The sequence below is a fragment of the Nicotiana sylvestris genome, chromosome 11 (assembly GCF_000393655.2).
Source record: "Nicotiana sylvestris chromosome 11, ASM39365v2, whole genome shotgun sequence".
NCBI lineage: Eukaryota > Viridiplantae > Streptophyta > Magnoliopsida > Solanales > Solanaceae > Nicotiana > Nicotiana sylvestris.
In genome coordinates this window covers 114,583,546-114,605,317 of record NC_091067.1, presented here as the reverse complement: position 1 = coordinate 114,605,317, position 21,772 = coordinate 114,583,546, and the positions used below count along the sequence as shown (strand labels likewise).

Genomic DNA, 21,772 nt, shown 5'->3' with positions numbered 1-21,772 from the left:
GAGTAGAAGTCCACCATTGAAGGTCATTCAAAGTTTTGCTTTCGAAAATTGGATTTTTCGAAATAGAACAAGAATCTTGTATAATAGTGTATATATGAGTGTATAAACACATCTTATACACTTTTATACACCTTTATACAAGCGTCTGTAGACGAACTTCTTCCAAGATTTTCAGTTGCAATTCTTGTTCAAAACCAGTCCAAATCTCCATTAAATGAGTTCAAATTTTATATACAACCTCCTTATACTATTTCTAACAAGTCTAAATAACACCCACTCCAAATTTCTCGCAAAATCAAATTTAGAATTTAAACCCACATATTTAAACTTGTTAAAAATTTAATTTTCACCACCCAAATGGATTTGGTTTGTTGAACTAATATTTGAATCACAATTACTGATTCGAAAATTAACTTAAAAGCTTGAGCAATTCTTAAAAAAATTAAATAGTAATTTCGAGGACCTATTAGAGTTGGATGTTGAATCTTAGCCTATTATTTTTGGATTAGTTGGTTATAAATTAAAATATGAGCTATAAAATTGAAAAGCAGGGAGCCCAGTCATTCTCATGTGAAAATTTTTCCTATCTAAAATAGTCTTCTCTTTTTCATAAATATGCTTTTTAACTTTTTGTTTGGCGCAAGGGTAGTTGGAAGGGGCTTAGGTAAAATGAGTAGTTACATTTTTCCGTTGTGATATTTATCACTGAGTTTAAACTATGTGCATGTTGGAGATAAAGCTTCTCCAGATCTGGATAAAGGTTGAAGAAGGCGTGCAAAATGGTTAGATACAGAGTTAGGGATTTCTTATTTCAGCTTGTACACGTGGCATGATCCAGTCCATCAATCTCCACTTAAGTTCTCTCATTTCACCCGTTAGTTTTAGCACATTAATTGATAGTTGTAGGTCACTAGTTATGTATTCTTATTCTTTCATTTACATATGTGTACAAAAGTAGTTAGTGGAGGACACGCGTGACTATTAATACAGTTGTACAGTACATTTTGGAGATCAAGCATTTTGCAGAAATTCTCTCTCTAGAATTTAAACATGGTATCAGAGCTTGGGGTGATCCAGCTCAAATTTTGATTCCAATCTCATCTGATTTATCTCTAATTTTTTATCTCAATACAACAGTAAAAGCATTACTGAATTTTTGATTTCATACAGTTTCGATTCTGAATTTTTTCTTCACAATTTCCTTTGAGTTTTCTAGGTTTTGTTTCCTTCATTTTCTATTGATTTACCACTGAAATGGCAGTACCAGCAAAAATTGATCCTAATCATCATTATTATCTTCTTGCATCTGATTCGTCTGGGCTAGCTTTGGTCTCACCTCCATTTGATGGGTCTGGATATGGAGCTTGGAGGACATCGTTTTGATTGCATTATCAGTCAAAAACAAACTCTGTTTTATCTTTGGAAGCTTGAGCTGGCCAAAGGATGATTCACCTGACTTGAAGTATTGGATCCAATGTAATGATATTGTATTTGCTTGGGTCCTAAATTCCTTGACCAGCGAGATCAGACCTAGTATAATTCATTCAAAATCAGTTAGAATTATGTGGACACAACTGGAGGAGAGATATGGACAATCGAATTTAGCTCAATCTTTTGAATTACAAAAATAGCTCTTATAAATAGTTTAAGGCTCAAACAATATTTCTACTTGCTTCAACAAAATCAAGGCTATATTGGATGAGATAGAATTACTTGATACTAGAACTGTGTGTGTTTGTGTGGATTGTAAGTGTGGTGCACTTGAAAAGAATTATGCCCTTGAAGAAAGGCAGAAATTGGTGCATTTTCTTAATGGGACTAAATGTGACATATACTGGGGTAAGAGGTAATACCATAATGATGCAACCTTCACCAACAATTGACAGAGCCTATTACTTATTGCTTCAAGAAGAGAGACAAAAAGGAATTCAATCTATAGGACACTATCCTAGTGACTCTAGCTCTTTTGCTGCCACAACACAGAAATTCAATCAATCACATGGAAACTTTAACAAGTTTGGTGGACAGTTTGGGAGTTCCTCTGGTGCGAATAATTCCCAAGCTGTGAATTCTTTTGGTGGATATGGCTATAGGAATAAACAGGAACACAGGAAAGGGCTATTATGTAACTACTGTAAAAAGCTAGGTCATAATATTGAGAAATATTTTAAAATTCATGGCTATCCTCAACAGCAAAATTTCATAAACAATAACAAGCAAGGAAGGACACAAAATTCTGTTCAAGGACATGTTGTGTTCTCGGATAGGACAATTTCATAACAATGAGACAGAAGCCACAATCGGTATTAAACAAGAACAACTTACACAATTAATGAAACTATTTCAACAGGTTAAAATTGGGCAACAGGCAACAGCAAATTCTGAGGTCAATGCAAATGTAAACTGTACTGGTACATCTCTGCCTGCTCCTATCATTTTTTCTAAGAACACTAAGAGTCATTTTTAGATCATTGACTCAGGAGCCTCTGAACACATGACTTTCGATTCCAGTATTCTCAAAAACATCAAAATCCTTCATACTTTTATGAATATAACTCTTCTTAATTCTCAAAGAGTAAAAGTAACACATGCAGGACAAGTTACAGTACACCCTAAGGTGACCCTAAACAATGTTCTGCTAGTTCCAGACTTTAGATTCTGTAACGACCCGACTGGTCGTTTTGAACAATTGCATTCAGTTCGGCAGTTTGAGGTCAAGAGTATGTATATCGACTTGTGTGCATGGTTGGATTCAGTTTCCGAATGAATCGGTGTCGATTTGGAAGAAGGAATATAGTTTTGGAAGCTTAAGTGGAGAGAATTTGACTAGAATTAGACTATTGAGTAAACTGCTCCGGAATAAGTTTTGGATGATGTCAGTAGATTCGTATGGTGATTTTGGACTTGTGTGTGTTTGAATTTGGATTTGGAGGCCAATAGGGTAATTTGAGGCATTTCGGTGAGAATTGGAAAAGTTGAAGTTTGAAAAAAATGGAGAGAGTTGACCGAGAATTGACTTTTATGATATCAGAGTCAGACTACAATTTCGGGAGTTGGAGTAGGTTCATAATGTCATTTGTGACTTGTTTGCAAAATTTGGGGTCAATCAGGCTTGGTTTGGCTGGTTTTGGTATCAGTTGTAGGATTCTTGAAATTTCAAGTTCTTTAGGTTTGAATTGGAGAGTGATTCGTGGTTTTAGCATTGTTTGATGTGATTTGAGAGTGGGGCTAAGTTTGTATGATATTATGGGATGTGTTGGTACATTTGGTTGAGGTTTCGGGGGCCTTGGATGAGTTTCGGGGTGAGTTTTGAGCGAGTTCGGACTTTTCGGCACTCGAAAATTGTTCCGGATCGTGGGGAGGGGGGCGCGGACAGCGGTAAATCATTGCCCCAACAGCCAAAAGGACCGCTGTCAGCCGTGATATTTCGCTGCAGCAGTGGAACTCAGCGGGAATCTGTCTGCGACCGCGGTCATGAAGAATCTGCAGGTTCGTTGGTCGAACTTCGGAAGCCTATATCTTTTGATCTACAAAGAATTTTGAGATGATTAAAAACAAAGGTTGTAACCCTTTGTGTCTAGTTTCTATAAAGATAAAGAAATCATAATTTGGACATATGTAGAGAAAGGTATGGCCAAAATACGAAGTCCTATCTGTGCAGCCACCAGAAGCGTGGACCGCGCTATTTTTTGCGACCGTGGAGGGGTGAGCACTGCAGCGGTGATTTACCACGGTCAGCAGTGATGGAAATTCGGGAGGTACATTATAAATACGAGATTTAGGATTTTATTTCATATTTTTACCTAGAGAGCTCGGATCTTGGCGATTTTTTGAAGGGTTTTCAAGAAATTTATCGGGGTAAGTGATTCTAACTCGGATTTGGCTAAAATACATGAATCTATCATTGAATTCATCATTTGATTCGTGATTTGGGATGAAATTTGGGGAAAATTTGTAAAGTTTTTCAAAAATATAAAATTATGATTTGAATGACTAAATGGTATCAGAATTAGATAATTTTTGTATGAGTGAACTCATAGCGGAATGGGTGTTCGATTTTTGTAAATTTTGTCGGGTTCCGAGGTGCGGGCCGGTGGGGGTGACTTTTGTTGACTTTTTGCAAATTGTATAAGAATCATAGTTTTGTTAATTGGAATTGTTTTCTTTTGCATTGTTTGATGTATTCAAGTCGATTTTGTCTAGATTGAGCCGAGCGTTGATGATTTGGTAAAGGCAAGGCTAAGTTGAGTATTGAATTGACCGGATTGAGGTAAGTATCTTTCCTAACCTTGTGTGGTGGACTTCCCCTTAGTATTTTAGTCTTCTATGTGGTCCTTATGTCCTTATGTTCATTAAGTGTGTGCTCGGACTTATTTGTTAGGGGCTGCAGCGCTCACCCCTCCGCGGTCGGGAAAAAGTAGCGCAGTCCGCGCTTCTGGTGGCTGCACAGACAGGCCTTAGTATTTTGGCCATACCTTTCTCTACATATGTCCAAATTATGATTTTCCCGGAGTGTGTGCTCGGACTTATTTGTGAGAAATTTGCCTTTATTATTCTTAGGTCCTTATGTTCATTAAGTGAGAAGTTTTCCAGTTATGCTTGGGCTTCCTAATTGCTTGCTTTACCTCTATATGATTGTGAAATTTTTCCCCTAACTCTTACTTGTTACGTGGCCCTCATTTGCCTTAGTTGAAGTGATTGTTCTCCTTATTGTTTTGTTATCTCTTAATGGTGAATTCCTCTATGACCCTGTGTATATATGCTAGGTGTTCAAATTGTTGTGGTCTCCAATGTAGTTATCATGTGCTTATTATATCTTGTTGTTGTGTTAAGGTTATTGTGCTTCTTAGTTTTTTCGTGATTCTCTTGTTGCCGTGTATTCATACTCTTGGTGGTGGAATACCTTGTGGTTGAACTATTGGATTGTTGTTGATTCCCTTGCAAGGATGTTATTGTTCATATTGTTGATTCCCTTGTCGGGATATATTGCTTCTATGGTTTGGGTGAGGAAGAGTGTAAAGCACGAAGGGTGATGCCATGCATGATATTGTGAGTGAGTGTTAATGCACGAAGGGTGATGTCGTGCCATGATTATGAGAGTTAATGCACGAAGGGTGATGTCATGCCATTATTATGAGAGTTAATGCACAAAGGGTGATGTCGTTCCATGATTATGAGAGTTAATGCACGAAGGGTGATGTCGTGCCATGTTATGAGAGAGTTAAAGCACAAAGGGTGATGTTGTGCACATTTCTATTTATGCATATGGTGAGGAAGAATGATAAAGTACGAAGGGTGATGTTGTGCACTTTCTGTTTCCTTGTGTTTATTCGTTGTTATAAATTCAGGTGTTTTAACTGTTCAAATTCCTTTACTGCTGTGATCCTTTGTGATGGAACCCCATAGTGTTTTCAATACTTCGCCGTATTTATATATATATATATATATATATATATATATATATATATATATATATATATATATATATATATATATATATATATATATATATATCAATACATCAAATTTCAATAATTGTTTCATTTTTAATTCAATTAGTTACTCAATTAAATTCCCTTAAACCGTCTGAGGTTGTATTTTACTTAAAATAGAATTTCTACTAAGTTAAATTATTGAATCACATGTTAAAGGTAATAATTCATTCGATGTTGTATTTTAATTTAAAATTGATATTTTCTTTATTCAAATAATTTCTAAAAATAACTTCATCTTTCTTGATGAGTTCTTAATTGGTTTAAAAGCGGTACTCTACTTTATGTTATGTAAATAAGACTCCTTGAACATCTTAATTGCATTAGTTATTGTTAGAGACTGTGCATCCACCAGACTGTATAGAGAACCGGGTTCTCTATGTGTTTCCTCTGAAAGTACTGATGAACCAAACTGTATAATGATCTCGTCTTATATCAGTTTGGTACAGTGCTAAGTTTGTGTAAGTCCACCAAATAATAGAGTACCTGGTCCTTTATCAGGTTCTGCAGTGAATGCTAGTAAAGCTGAATGTAAATAAGGCCGAGGATTTTTACGTGGAAAACTTCCCACACAAGGGGATCAAAAAACCACGACCTACACCTGTAGGCTTTTAACTTCACTAACTTGCAATCTCCCTATTACAAGCCACTTTACAATAACCCTATTGTAAAGACTTCAACTAACTTGTGATACTCTCATCAAAAATCACTCTATAACTATCCTAGTTATAAAGAATTTGACTAACTTGTGGTATTTCCACCACAAGCCACTTTGTCACACTACGGTTACAAAGGCTTTGACTAACTTGTGATATTTCCACCACAAGCCACTTTGTCACACTACGGTTACAAAGGTTTTATCTTATAACTCAACCCAATCAACGCTTCTAAGAAAGCTGGATAGGAGTTGCAATGAAGAATAAATTACAAAGACTCTACAAATCTAAGGACTTAAGATATCTTCAATCTTGGATCAGGTCCTTGAGGTTGCAACAGCTTTGTTCTTGAGAGAGGTTCTTGAACACTTGATAGAATATTTTCCTTTTTGATTTTGCAAGCATTGAACCAGAATCTTGTGCCTTGCATGAGGTTTATACTACACAATACATTACCTTAGTGATGTCAATTCACAATGGTGATGTCCAATCTCAATGGAAAGTGACTGTTGCACTGTCTGTTGCTCTGTCTGTTGTACTATTGTAGGTAGTCACTTTCTGCAGCTGCTTTCCAGCTGTAGTTGACTTTGTACTACTGTTAGAGAACCCTAAGGGACCAGGTCCCTATTGTGTTCCTCTTTGTATAGTTGCGGACAGTCACTCATTTGTGTTCCAGCTGTATAGTTGACTTGTACTTCTGTTAGAGAACCCTAAGGGATCAGGTCCCTGTTGTCTTCCTCTTTGTAAAATTGCGGACAGTCACTTTTTGCAGTTGCAATCCAGCTGTATAGTTGACTTGTACTTCTGTTAGGGGAGCACCAAGGAATCAGGTTCCTGATCAGGTACTTGTGCACACTGCCCAGATTGTCTTGAGTTGAGTAACTTGAATCATTATACTTTAGTTGACCAAAGAATGAGTGTGCACTGGAAATAGTGCAGTGCGGCAGAATCTTCATTTCCAGCTGCGTCCAATTAACTTTGTACTGCCGTGAGGAACCCATAAGAGTATCAGGTCCTTGTTTGGGTTCCTACCTCCTGAAGCTGTAGCAAGTTCACATTTGGCTGGAATCCGTTAGTTGTAGTGAAATCCAAGTGAGTTAAGTTCCCTATCTAGTTCTTAACATTAAGTTTATTAGATCATCAAAACACAAGGCAAAGATATTGAAAACCTATCAGTTATGGACCCAATGTATTGAGTAACATGAGAACGTTGTTGTGAAAAGTGAGATAGAAATATATGGGCACAAGGTACCAGGTGGGCTAAAGGTTTGGTAATTGAGGTTATGATATGAGACATCAAGTTTGAGATGGCTGGAATTGTACATCAGAAATGATATGATTTATTGAGCTGACATCACCTTCCTTAATTAAGTACATTTTTACTTATCTGTGTTCCAGCTATGTTGGTGTTAATTTACTTGGCTATCTTTCATTTTCCATCCGTGTTTCCCTTATTGTTTCTGCTGATTGTAGTTTTTTCTTTCCCTGCTGTTGATATTACTTTGTCATCTTTAGGTTGATAATTTATTAACATATCATGTTCAATTTATTTGACCAGTAGGTTTCTAGACTCTCCCTCGTCACTACCCTATCGAGGTTAGTCTTGATACTTACTGGGCACCGTTGTGGTGTGCTCACACTATAATTCAATATATTTTTGTGTACAGATCTAGGTATTTGATCAGTAGTAGTTGTGCGGATCGTTGCGGTGGAGACTCAAGGTAAACCTGCTGCAGCGTTCGCAGGCCTTGGAGTCACCTTTATTTGTACTTATTTCCATTTGTTCCTTTTGTTTCGGAACAGTGATGTATTATTTTGTATAACTATTCTTAGAAAGGCTTATGACTTGTACCACCAGTTTTGGAAATTGTAATCTGTTAAGAGTTATTTAAATTAAGTTAGCAAATATAAATGCTATCTCAGTTAATATTAGGCTTACCTAGTTTAGAGACTAGGTGCCATCACGACTAATTCGAAGGGATTTTTGGATCGTGACAAGTTGGTATCAGAGCTCTAGGTTCATAGGTGCTACGAGTCATAAGAAGGTTTAGTAGAGTCTTGCGGATCGGTATAGAGACATCTGTACTTATCTTCGAGAGGATACAAAACTATTAGGATAATCTCACTTCTTTCATTCCTTATCGTGCGATATTGATTCAGCTCGAAGTATATAACTTATGTTCCTCTACATCCACTCATGTATGATATTATGCTCTTAGTGTCCGATATGCGCCAGTGGTTCGTGATGCTACAGACGGGCTACGAAAGAGTCAGGGATGCTCTGGCATTGTCTCAACGTGTAGTCCAGACTGAAGATACAGAGGTATTGAGAGACTTTCAATTGTTCAAATAGAGGTGCTACGGTTTCTGACATCTGGTTAATGAGTGCGAGCTTGGGAAGGTTTAATTGGTTGACTAGTCATCGTGATTATGGTAAGGTCACGAGGTGGGTGTTGATTGGGGATAGTTTATGGTACTAGAGTATCTTGTGATTTGTGCTATACGAGCTATGAAAGTTAGTTTTAGTATCTTGTGATTTGTGTTGTACGAGCTATGAAGGTTAGTTTTGCGGATCATCAAACGTTGTTTACTATGGCTTCGCACCAAGTGGAGGAGTCCATCAGCGGCATTAAGATTGCAGAGTCAGACTTACGTCAGTTTTGGCCTGGGTATTTCTACTTCATTAATGGATCTACATTTCAGCATCAAGGGGAGTCGGAGGAACAATTTCAGATTCACATAAGGTCTATTCAATAGGTATCGTGGTTGCAGTAGAACGGTATGCTTCAGAGGAAATGCGATGGTTTATAAGCTTCTGGCTACGTGGTTCGTGTTATGATCATCTATATTTAGGACTTTGATTGGGATTATTGCACATCGACTATTCGAAGGAAAAATGTCAGCCTTGTGGTATTGGGTCATCATAGCGATAAAGTAATTGGTCCTTGAAATAGGAATTCTCTATTGGCATTTATGGCAGCACTCTTGGATTGGAAGGTTTGTGTGACTCGGTTGAGTTGAGAAGGTGCGGTCCTGGTGGCCTAGTTGTGTAAGGGCAGATCTCGGAGGGTTCTCGATGGTTTGGCAATGGCTTGAGTTGGCTTTCTACTATGGGCATAAGGAATATATGGTACATTGTAGCTTTCCCCTGAATAGGTATCAGAAGTTAATAGAGAGTTTACCTTGTTGGCTGTCATATGTGAAGAATGTGTATTTCTAGAAAGGAACTTAAGTTTTGGTTTGCGGGTGCGTGACTAGTAGTATGGTGATTACTGGGTTTTGAGGCTTTCGAGGTTCATGTTTTGTTATGCGGCCAAAAATCCTATATGGGTGCTTCAGCAGAATGATGGGGTGTGAGTGATATATCAGCCATTTGATTTGCGTAGTTGAGTTGGGTATGGAAATTTTGGTATTCCTGAGGTTTGGGGCTAGATGCCCTCATATATGAACTATTTCCTGTTTCCGGATTTTGAAGAAATATTGAGAATGGGATGATTAATAGCATTTATTATCGACGAGTTGTTGTGGATCTTTTTGAAGTATATTTATCTAATTGGGAAGGATCAAGATTTGGTTGATACAATGTGAAAACTCAATGAGAATATGTATCTTGCATCGGGTTAAGTTTGTGTGCTCCTGTGAGATTGTCATTTTGGTTATGCTATCAGGCAGAATGGTCGTTATTGGTGCTTCTGGCCTATGTTATGTGCTGCTCTCTTATGTTGTGATGAGATGTGAGGTTGTACGACTATTCTCCAAGCATGTTGTGATTCCGTTCGGGCCTTATGGCGATGCGGGCGGGATAGCCCTCGTGATGTTGATTTACTAATTGCACCTTAGTTGTGCTTGCTTCTTTTATGTGCTATTACTGCTATTTATTTTCCCACAGTTTTATTTGTGCGCTCTGTTGTAGTTAATATCAGTGTTCATATGTTCAGTGAACCCGAGCATTTTAGCTTGATGAGTATTTGGGAGCGGGCTACATGCCTCAGCGGATGTTATGTGGGATACCCTTCCTTTGTGTTTATTTGGTGTTATGTTTTCCCTCTGTGGGACGATTTGATGAAAAACTATACTTTTGTTGTCACACATGTTGTACTTTTTAAATAATTCTTCTACTTTGCTATCCTTTATTTGTGCCGCATAATTGAGTTATTGTTGTTTTGGTATACAAACTGTGTAGTGTGAGAATCCGTGTGGTTCCGTGATGAGTTGTTAGTTGGGTTGCTTGTAGTGGCTAAGATGAGGTTCTGAAACCAAATATTGGTACTATGGTATTGAGGGTGAGGAGTGTTTGGAAGTAAGAGGGTGTTTCTGCTAAGATTTGGGTAATGGCCATTGGCGTGTGAGAGAATTTCTTGACTTGTTGACTTCATGGGCGGCTATGAGTTTCCGCATGTTTCCTCATCATGGGCAGTGTTGTGGAAGTCCGGAATAAGGTTGTATTCAATGCGAAGTGTATTTCCGGCATCCAGGATGTCATTTGAGCAGCTATAGTGGTTAGAAGTTATTGCTTCGAGTGTGTGAGTTGTGTGGAACAACATATGATTGTATCCTAAATTGGAATTTTTGGCTCGATTCAGCTTTTTTGGGTGTAATCAATGTGATGATGTGGAATTTGGGTCCAATGATAAATTTCGGATGTTGAGGTTTGGGTTCTGGTCTAAGGTTATGGACTAAGGAGGAGATCAGACCTTCAGTTAAGTGGTATTGTCAATTCTGCATAGGTTGGGTGATGGGGAAACACCCCCGACTGTATGTATGAGGAGCTCATACAGTGGTTCGATGGCTTTGGAATGACTCCGGGTATGTTCGAGGACAAACGTATATTTAAGTGGATGAGGATGTAACGACCCGACTGGTCATTTTGAATAATTGCATCCGGTTCGGCAATTTGAGGTCAGGAGCAGCTTCACATTATGTATATCTACTTGTGTGAATGGTTGGATTCAGTTTTTGTATGAATCGGAATCGAATTGGAAGAAGGAATATAGTTTTGGAAGCTTAAGCGGAGAGAATTTGACTGGAATTAGACTTTTGAGTAAACGGCTCCGGAATGAGTTTTGGATGATGTCAGTAGCTTCATATGATGATTTTGGACTTCGGCGGGTGTTCGGATTTGGATTTTGAGGCCTGTAGGGTAATTTGAGGCATTTCGGTAAAAGTTGAAAAAGTTAAAGTTTGGAAAAAATGGAGAGGGTTGACCGAGAGTTGATTTTTATAATATCGGAGTCGGAATACAATTCCAGGAGTTAGAGTAGGTTCATAATGTCATTTATGACATGTGTGCAAAATTTGGGATCAATCAGACTTGGTTTGGTTGGTTTCGGTATCGGTTGTAGGATTCTTGAAATTTCAAGTTCTTTAGGTTTGGATTGGAGGGTGATTCGTGGTTTTAGCGTTGTTTGATGTGATTTGTGTAACATTCCAGGCTTTAGACAGAGTCCCACATCGGCAAAAACACAAGAGAGATGTTGGGTATATAAGTTAACAAGCCTTAGACCCTAATGATGCGTTTTAAATCCGTGAGGGTCTAGGCCCAGAGCGGACAATATTACTAACGGGCTGGGCTGTTAAAAATGGTATCAGAGCAACTCTTGTGTCAGCCTTGCTGATGGTGGGTCAGAGTCTAACTGAGTTTAGGCAAATCCCGGTTAGGTGGGGCAAACCTCAGTGCTGAGTCTAGGCAAATCCCATGCGGTGGGGCAAACCTCAGCGAGGACACTGAGTCCATAAAAGGGGGTGTATGTAACATCCCAGGCTTTAGATAGAGTCCCACATCGGCAAAAACACAAGAGAGATGCTGGGTATATAAGTTAACAAGCCTTAGACCCTAATGACGCGTTTTAAACCCGTGCGGGCATAGGCCCAGAGCGGACAGTATCACTAGGGGGCCGGGATATTACAATTTGAGAGTGGGGCTAAGTTCGTATGATGTTGTGGGATGTGCTAGTACATTTGGTTAAGGTTCCGGGGGCCTCGGATGAGTTTCGGGGTGAGTTTTGAGCGAGTTCGGACTTTTCGGCACTTGGAATTTGTTCTGGATTAGGGGCAGTAAATCATTGCCCCAGTGGCCAAAAGGACCACTATCAGCAGTGATATTTCACTGCAGAAGTGGAATTTTCGCTGTTAGCGGAAATCTGTCCGCGGCCACGGTCATGAAGAATCTGCAGGTTCGTTGGTACGACTTAGGAAGCCTATATCTTTTGATCTACGAGGAATTTTTAGATGATTAAAAAAATAAAAGTTGTAGCCCTTCATGTCTAGTTTCCAAAACGATAAAGAAAGCATAATCTAGACATCGGTAGAGAAAGTTATGTCCAAAATACTAAGGCTTGTTTGTGCAGCCACCAGAAGCGCGGACCGCGCTACTTTTTCGCGACCGTGGAGGAGTGAGCACTGCAGCGGTGATTTTCCGCGGTCAGAGGTTATGGAAATCCGGGAGGTTCATTATAAATAAGAGATTTAGGGTTTTATTTCATATTTTTACCTAGAGAGCTCGGATCTTGACGATTGTTTGAAGGTTTTTCAAGAAATTTATCGGGGTAAGTGATTCTAACTCGGATTTGGCTAAAATACATGAATCTATCATTAAATTCATCATTTGATTCATGATTTGGGATGAAATTTGGGGAAAATTTATAAAGTTTTTCAAAAATATAAAACGATGATTTGAATGACCAAATAGTATCGAAATTAGATAATTTTTGGATGAGTGAACTCATAGCGGAATGAGTGTTCGATTTTTGTAAAAAATTTCGGGTTTCGAGATGCGGGCCCGTGTGGTTGACTTCTGTTGACTTTTTGCAAATTGTATAAGAATCATAGTTTTGTGAATTGAAATTGTTTTCTCTTGCATTGTTTGATGTATTCAAGTCGTTTTTGGCTAGATTGAGCCGAGCGTTGATGATTTGGTAAAGGGAAGGCTAAATTGAGTATTGAATTGACCGGATTGAGGTAGGTATCTTGCCTAACCTTGTGTGTGGACTTCCCCTTAGTATTTGAGTCTTCTATGCTAATTGTAGTCTGTGCATGCGAGGTGACGAGTGTGTTCTCAGACTTTTTTGTGGGAAAATTGCCTTTATTTTTATTAGGTCCTTATGTTCATTAAGTGAGAAGTTTTTCAGCTATGCTTGGGCTTCCTAATTGCTTGCTTTACCTCTATATGATTGTTAACTTTCCCCCCTAACTCTTACTTGTTACGTGGCCCTTATTTGCCTTAGTTGAAGTGATTGTTCTCCTTATTGTTTTGTTATCCTTTAATGGTGAATTCCTATATGACCCCATGCATATATAGTCACGACCCAAACCGATAGGCCGCAATGGGCACCTGGTACCTTACTCAACCGAATACCAACATAATGCATCTTTCTTATTACATCATCATATACACGTGACATACGGGCCTAATAGGCCAACATAATCATTTATAAACTCAAAACATAGGCCGACAAGGCCGTACAATCTTTCACATACACGACATATGTCTACAAGCCTCTAAAAAACATAAATATTATAAAGGTCGAGACAGAGTCCCGACATACCAAACAATATACGTCTAACTCATACTAACCAAACAAGCAACTCCGAAGCAAATGGAGCGCACCAACATCTTCCGCTAAGCTGATTGCCTACATGGAGGGCTCTCAACCTATCTATCGGGACCTGCGGGCATGAAACGCAGCGTCCCAGGCAAAAGGGACGTCAGTACGAATAATGTACTGAGTATGTAAGGCACATAAATAAATACATAAGAGACATGGAAGACATATAGAGTACATGACTCAACCTGTAAGTCTGAATAACTTTGTAAATCATAAATTACTTTTAGCATCATGCGTATGCGTATGAATGTCATGTCATGAATAGGTACATATTTCATAACATCATCAGCCTCTGAGGGCATCTCATTATATCATATCGGCCACTGCGGGTAGAATCATCATCGTATACCAGCTGATCAGGTGGTAGTGCGTATATAACGCCATAATCTTTCCCATATCCCATATACATATATACATACATATATACGCGTATATAACGCCGTTTGAATCATATTTACATATATATGCGTATATAACACCGTTTGAATCATATTTTGGCCACTGTGGGCAACATCATCATCATATACCAGCTGATCAGGTGGTGGTGCATATATAACGCCATAACCTTTTCCCATATCCCATATACATATATTTACATATATACACGTATATAACATCATCTGGTCATGAGTCAATGTACATGAATGCAATGCATGAAAAGTACGTCAATAAAATCATTCGGAAGGTCATAAGACCACTTTGCCTCTTGAGAAATATCATAAAGTAACATCTTTTCAACTTTCGTATTTTTCTGAGACCCATGAATAGATGATAAAATATTATGATACATGGGAATTAAAGAGCATAGATATTTCTATTACTTCTATAAGTAGAGTCACTTATGGAGTTTGTGCATTGGCACGTTTCGTTCATATCATATGGATCATGCCAAAAGAAAGAAGGGATAGCCTTAACATACCTGTTTCTGTGAAATTCTTGAATGGAATTGTTCTTGCTTCTTTAAAATATATAAACGAAACTTGGCTTTGAATTCGTTGAAATTCTGGACAAAATTTCTCTTGAATGAAGCCTTTCTTTATAAACGAAATATGATTCTGCTTCAACGTTTCCTTTGAGCCAAAGGAATAAGGCTTCTGAATCTTCAACTAAGGAATTGATACATAACATAATAGACCAAGGAAAAATGCTTATACGTAAGCACTATTTGGTGAGACTTATCTTTAAGTCTTGCCTTTTATTTACATTTTCATAGCTAGCCACATGGCAATAATGACTAATGAGTCATTTTTTGCCATGGTGGATTTGTGACATATTTTTATTTTGGGTATATTTTATAAAGAAAATTCACTTATTAATTAATTGGGTAATGTCCCGTTATCCGGTAATTAATCAATTATCCGCATAATTTAAAAATTACCATAAATTACTTAAAATTCTATTTATTTTCAAAAATACTTTATATATACTTTATATATTATACTACCGTGGTAATATGGTACCCTGCATGGTACTAGTTCATAATTATCGGGCATTATCGCTCGACCCGTATTTTATTCCAAATTATCCACTTTCAACGAAACTCGTTTTCTTTAATCCGTGTATCCCTTTATCCTTCATAACACTTATTTATTGCTTGCTATAAATAGCGTAAGTACGTTAACGTCAAGATGATGTCATCCCCGAGTCTTACATCGGTTAACTGAAAATGAAATTTTAACGTACAATACTTCATGGTGCAACGTCGTCGTAACTTAATACTGCGAAACGTGACATCACCTTTAATGTAATACTGCGAGATCTGACATCTCACTTCTGGGTTCTTATTAATTTATTTATGGCGTATTTTCATGTACGGAAATATAGGGTGTAACATATATGCTAGGTGTTTAAATTGTTGTGGTCACCGGTGTAGTTATCACGCGCTTATTATATCTTGTTGTTGTGTTAAGGTTATTGTGCTCCTTGATTTTTTTCGTGATTCTCTTGTTGTCGTGTATTCATACTCTTGATGATGGAATTCCTTGTGGTTGTATTGTTGGATTGTTGTTGATTCCCTTGCTAGAATGTTTTTATTCATATTATTGATTTCCTTGTCGGGATGTATTTCTTTTATGGTTTGGGTGAGGAAGAGTGTAAAGCACGAAGGGTGATGCCGTGTATGATATTGTGAGTGAGTGTTAATGCACGAAGGGTGATGTTGCGCCATGATTATGAGAGTTAATGCACGAAGGGTGATGCCGTGCCATGGTTATGAGAGTTGATGCATGAAAGTGATGTTGTGCCATGATTATGAGAGTTAATGCACGAAGGGTGACGTCGTGCCATGTTATGTGAGAGTTAAAGCACGAAGGGTGATGCCGTACACATATCTATTTATGCATATGGTGAGGAAGAGTGATAAAGCACGAAGGGTGATGTCGTGCACTTTCTGTTTCCTTGTGTTTATTCGTTGTTATCAATTCAGGTATTTTAACTGTTCAGATTCCTTTACTGCTGTGATCCATTGTGATAGAACCCCATAGTGTTTTCAATACTTCGTCGTATTTTTATATATATTTCAATACTTCAAATTTCAATAATTATTTTATTTTTAATTCAATTAGTTACTTAATTAAATTCTCTTAAACCGTCTGAGGTTGTATTTTACTTAAAATGGAATTTCTAATAAGTTAAATTATTGAATCTCATGTTAATGGTAATAATTCATTCGATGTTGTATTTTAATTTAAAATGATATTTCCTTTATTCAAATAATTTCTAAAAATAACTTCATCTTTCTTGTTGAGTCCTAATTGGTTTAGAAGCGGTACTCTACTTTATGTTATGTAAATGAGACTCTTTGAACATCTTAATTGTATTGGTTATGGACCCTATGTACTGAGTAACATGAGAACGTTGTTGTACAAAGTGAGATATAAATATGTGGGCACAAGGTGCCGAATGTCCTAAAGGTTTGGTAATTGAAGTTATGATATGAGACATCGAGTTTGAGATGGCTGAAATTGTGCATTAGAAATGATACGATTTATTGAGCTGGTATCGCCTTCCTTAATTGAGTACATTTTTACTTATCTATGTTTCAGCTATGTTGGTGTTAATTTACTTGGTTATCTTTCATTTTCCATCCGTGTTTCCCTTATTGTTTCTGCTGATTGTAATTTGTTCTTTTCCTGTTATTGATATTACTTTGTCATCTTTAAGTTGATAGTTTATTATCATATCTTGTTCAATTTATTTAACCAGTAAGTGTCTGGACTGTCCCTCGTCACTACCTCACTGAGGTTAGTTTTGATACTTACTGGGCACCACTGTGGTAAGCTCATACTACACTTCTGTATATTTTTGTGTACAGATCCAAGTATTTGATTGGTAGTAGCTCTGTGGGTCGTTACGGTGGAGACTCAAGGTAAACCTGTTGCAGCGTTCGTAGGCTTCAGAGTCACCTTCATTTATACTTATTTCCATTTGTTCCTTTTGTTTTGGAACAGTGATGTATTTATTTTATATAACTATTCTTAGAAAGGCTTATGACTTGTACCGCCGGTTTTGGGAATTGTAATTTGTTAAGAGTTATTTAAATTAAAGTTAGCAAATATAAATGTTATCTCAATTAATGTTAGGCTTACCTAGTTTAGAGACTAGGTGCCATCACGACTACTTTATAGGGATTTTTGGGTCGTGACAGATTCAAGCTCATGTCTGTTCACAGATTATGCACACATTTCAAATTCATTCTACCTTTGTTAATTCTTTCTGTTTCTTGCAGGGACTTTCCTTGAGAAGGCCTCTGGTTCTTGGTGATGTCAAAGCTGGACTATATCATCTTTACTCCACACATTGCTTTCCTGATTCCCTGTACATAGAAAATAAAACTGAATCAGTCGTTCCATCTTCCATTGTAAATACATCTAATGTTTCACATTCTATGAGTAGTTCTCTGATTTCTTGTAACAGATTATGGCATGTAAGACTTGGTCATTTACCTATTTCTGCTATGAGTCATATCCATGGTTGCACACAATCTAATTCCACACAGGCTGGTTTTCCTTGTGTCATTCGCCCTATGGCTAGACAACATAAATTGCCTTTTCCTAATAGCACCACTTCTACCACTCACATTTTTGAGCTTATCCACATAGACACTTGGGGACCTTATAAAACATCTACACATGATGGTTTTTAGTATTTCTTATTATTGTTGATGACTATAATAGGTTTACATGGACATATTTGCTTAGTACCAAGAGTAATGCTTTTACAATACTTCAATCCTTTCTTTCTATGGTTGAGAGACAATTTGATACCAAAGTTAAGACCATAAGGTCTGATAATGCTTTTGAACTAGGGAGCAGTGTTGCAGCCACCACTTACTTTGCTTCTAAGGGCATTTTACACCAAACATCATGTGTTGGTACTCCTAAGCAAAATGGCATTTTTGAACGAAAACACAAACATTTATTGGAAACCTGTAGAGCCCTTTTTTTTCATTCTAAAATACATATAACCTTTTGGGGAGAATGTATGCTAACAACGACTTTTCTCATAAACAAGTTTCCCTCTAAATTACTTCACTATAAAACACCCTATGAGATTTTATTTCAGAAACCTCCTACTTACAGTTCACTCAAATGTTTTAGGTGTCTTTGCTTTGCTTCTACTCTACCACATCATATAGGAAAATTGGATCTTAGGGCAACTGCTTGTGTGTTCATTGGATACCCTTTTGGAAAGAAAGGATATAAATTGCTAGACCTACAAACCCGAAATATCTTTATTTCCAAAAATGTCATCTTTCATGAATCTATTTTTCCATTTTCTGATTTAAAGACTACACTTCATTATCCTTTATTTCCTACAGACTCTCCTCTGACTACTCTATACTTATGCCATCCCACTTTGGTCATTCAGATTCTACAGAGTCTTCTTCTATGTCTCCTGTTTCATCTTCTTCTCTCCCCTCTAGTAATTTTTTTCCTAATTCTCCTATACTTCCCAGTCCTACATCTCCTACTTCTCCTGTTCATTCATCTCCTACTCTTTCTTCTTCCAGTTCTTTATCTTCTTCTCCTCTCATTCCTGATTATTCTCTTTCTTCACCACACCACCACCTCCTATTGAAACTACTTTGTGCAGGTCCTTGAGGGATCACAAAACACCTACTTACCTAGGTGATTATATTTGTGATGCAGTTCATTTAACTGATGTTTCCACTCCTTGTTTTCTATCTCCTATTTCCCCATACTATTTTCTTTCACTGTATTTTCTTCTCCTAACAAAAAATTGCTCACTTCTCTTTCCCTCATCCAAGAGCCTTCCTCATATTCCAAGGCAACTATGCATCCAGGTTGTCAAGAAGCTATGATCAAGGAAATTGATGTTTTAGTCACCAATGAGATCTGGGAAGTGGTTCCTTTACCACAAGGTCGAAAGGCACTACCTAGTAAATGGGTTTACAAGGTGAAACTCAAGTCTGATGGTAGCTTGAAGAGACTAAAAGCTCGACTAGTTATTAGAGGGGACATACAAAGAGAAGGAATTGATTTCACAGAGACCTTCTCTTCCGTGGTCAAAATGACCACCATCCGATGTATTTTAGCCTATCAGTGAAGAAAAAATGGGGATTGTATCAATTGGATGTTAATAACTCTTTCCTACATGGTGATTTGCACAAGGAAGTATATATGAAGTTCCATGCTAGGTTAGTACCTCCTGAACCTAACATGGTTTGTCGACTTAAAAAGTTTCTATATAGGCTTCGTCAAGCCTCAAGGCAGTGGCATACTAGATTGACATCTACTTTGAATTTTAAGAGTTTCACTCATTCTCTCAATGATTACTCTCTTTTTTATAAGAAGGTTGGTTCCTCTATTTCTTTGGTGGATATTTATGTCGATGACATACTTCTAACGGGGAATGACATGCAAGAATTGAATTAGCTTAAGCATTTTTTAGATTCAGAATTCAAAATTAAGGATTTGGGCTACTTATCTTACTTCTTAGGAATGGAAGTTCTTCGTCTTGATTTTGGTTTGATCTTGAGCCAACGAAAGTTCATCATGGAGCTGCTTTCTGAATTTGATTGATGTGATCTATTTCCTGCTAGTTTCTCTTTAGATCCTTCATGCAAACTCTTTGCTGATAAGGGTGATCTTTTGTCTGATCCTACATTGTGTCGTCGATTGTTCGGCAAGTTGAATTTTTTGACTCACACGCGCCTAGATCTATCTTTTGCAGTTCAGCATCTGAGTCAGTTCATGCAGACCCCTCGTGTTCCTCATCTGGCTGCTGCTAAACACTGCTTTCGCTATCTTCTTCGTGACCCTGGTTTGGGCCTTTTTATGTCTGATTCTCCCTCATTTGAACTTATTTCTTTCTGTGATTTTGGATGGGGTTCTTGACTTGATTCTCGGCATTCCATTAGTGGTTTCTTCATCAATCTTGGTGGCTGCCCAATCTCGTGGAAATCAAAGAAACAACCCTCTGTTTCTTTGTCTTCCGCGGAGGCTGAGTATCGATCTATGTGTCGTGTCGTTGCTGAGCTTACTTGGCTTGTCCGTTTACTCGACGATCTATCCATTCCTCCCCAGTTGCCGGTTGCTCTCCACTCTAATAGTCAGGCGGCAATCCACATCGCCAAAAACCCTGTCTTTCACGAGCGCACCAAACATGTTGAGCTTGATTGTCATTTCGTGCGCCAGCAGTTGCAGGACAACCTTATCTCCTTGTCCTTTGTACCATCTCACTCACAGTTGGTTGATCTTTTCACTAAGCCCCTTTCTGGGCCTCTTCATTGGGATTTACTCGGCAAGTTGGGAGTTCTTTCTCCCCCTCCCAACTTGAGGGGGGTGTTGGAGACGAAGCTTCTCCAGATCTGGATAAAGGTTGAAGAAGGTGTGCAAAAATGGTTAGATACAGAGTTAGGGATTGCTTTCAGCTTGTACACGTGGCATGATCCAGTCCATCAATTTCCACTTAAGTTCTCTCGTCTCACCCGTTAGTTTTAGCACATTAATTGACAGCTGTAGGTCACTAGGTATGTATTCTTATTCTTTGGTTTACACGTGTACAAAAGTAGTTAGTGGTTAGGCAGTTAGTGGAGGACACACGTGACTATTATATATAGTTGTACAGTACATTTTGGACATCAGATTGGGAATACAATTTTCAGCATTTTGCAGAAATTCTCTCTCTAGAAAGAATATAATTTTCAGCATTTTGCAGAAATTCTCTCTCTAGAATTTCAACAGTGCACATTGTACCAAATTTTTACACATCAGGTTGAGTTAACTAACAACAATAAGTAAATCGTCATAACATATTTGATATAGTAGTTAACTTGAAATTAAGGAGTAATCTGCTATAGTAGGTTAAAATGATCACTTAGTCATGAATACAAACTTAAATCCTTTATTATTTGGGCAATTTTCGCTAAGACCTCCTGAAGTTGAGGAACCGACCCTTTGGCCTTTTAGTTATGGAAGTGATAAATGTAGTCTTTTATGATTGTCGAGGAAAAATGTGCTTAGTTGGTGCTCTCTATATTGGAGGATTATTGTAAAGATACCCTTTAAATTTTGAAAAATATAATACTTGACTCACATTTAAATAATAGTTCGTAAAAAGTATGAAAGTTCTTATAAGCCTAACTTAAATTAAAATCTTTAAAATCTTTATTTGTAGTAGTTTCTTTTACCTTTTTCACCATTCTGCCTCACGGAATCCTTACATAATTTTCCTCGCAGCCGTTGTTCCGTTTATGCATCTTTCGTACATAATTATATAATTCTTAATTAATTATTTTCCAGTTTCCACTTCTTTTAGTTTTAGTATGTCTGGCACTTGAATTTGTTTCTTCTTCTTCTTCTCGTTGGCAAGGGGTATGAATATAAGGACGGACGGACATAGCATATAAGCTACAGGTTCGATCGAACATTTTAATTTTTCACTTAAACCTTGAGGTACAAACATAAGGAGGGAAGTAGCATATAAGCTACAGGTTCGATCGAACCTTTTAGCTTTTCACTTAAATCTTGTATGAGTGTCAAAAAATCTACTAGAA

The 21,772-nt window shown here is 37.6% G+C and overlaps 1 protein-coding gene across 1 annotated transcript; it reads left to right on the top strand.

Annotated features, from left to right (window-relative positions):
* Positions 1–1,812: 1,812 nt before the first annotated feature.
* LOC138881520 (uncharacterized) lies at positions 1,813–18,854 on the top strand. Its single transcript, XM_070161754.1, has 12 exons — positions 1,813–2,146; positions 2,268–2,398; positions 6,696–6,768; positions 6,960–6,990; positions 7,547–7,617; positions 8,852–8,927; positions 16,797–16,867; positions 16,957–16,994; positions 17,480–17,568; positions 17,668–17,753; positions 17,897–18,035; positions 18,572–18,854. The coding sequence occupies exons 1-12, from the start codon at positions 1,813–1,815 to the stop codon at positions 18,852–18,854; spliced, it is 1,422 nt and encodes a 473-aa protein (XP_070017855.1).
* Positions 18,855–21,772: the final 2,918 nt, after the last annotated feature.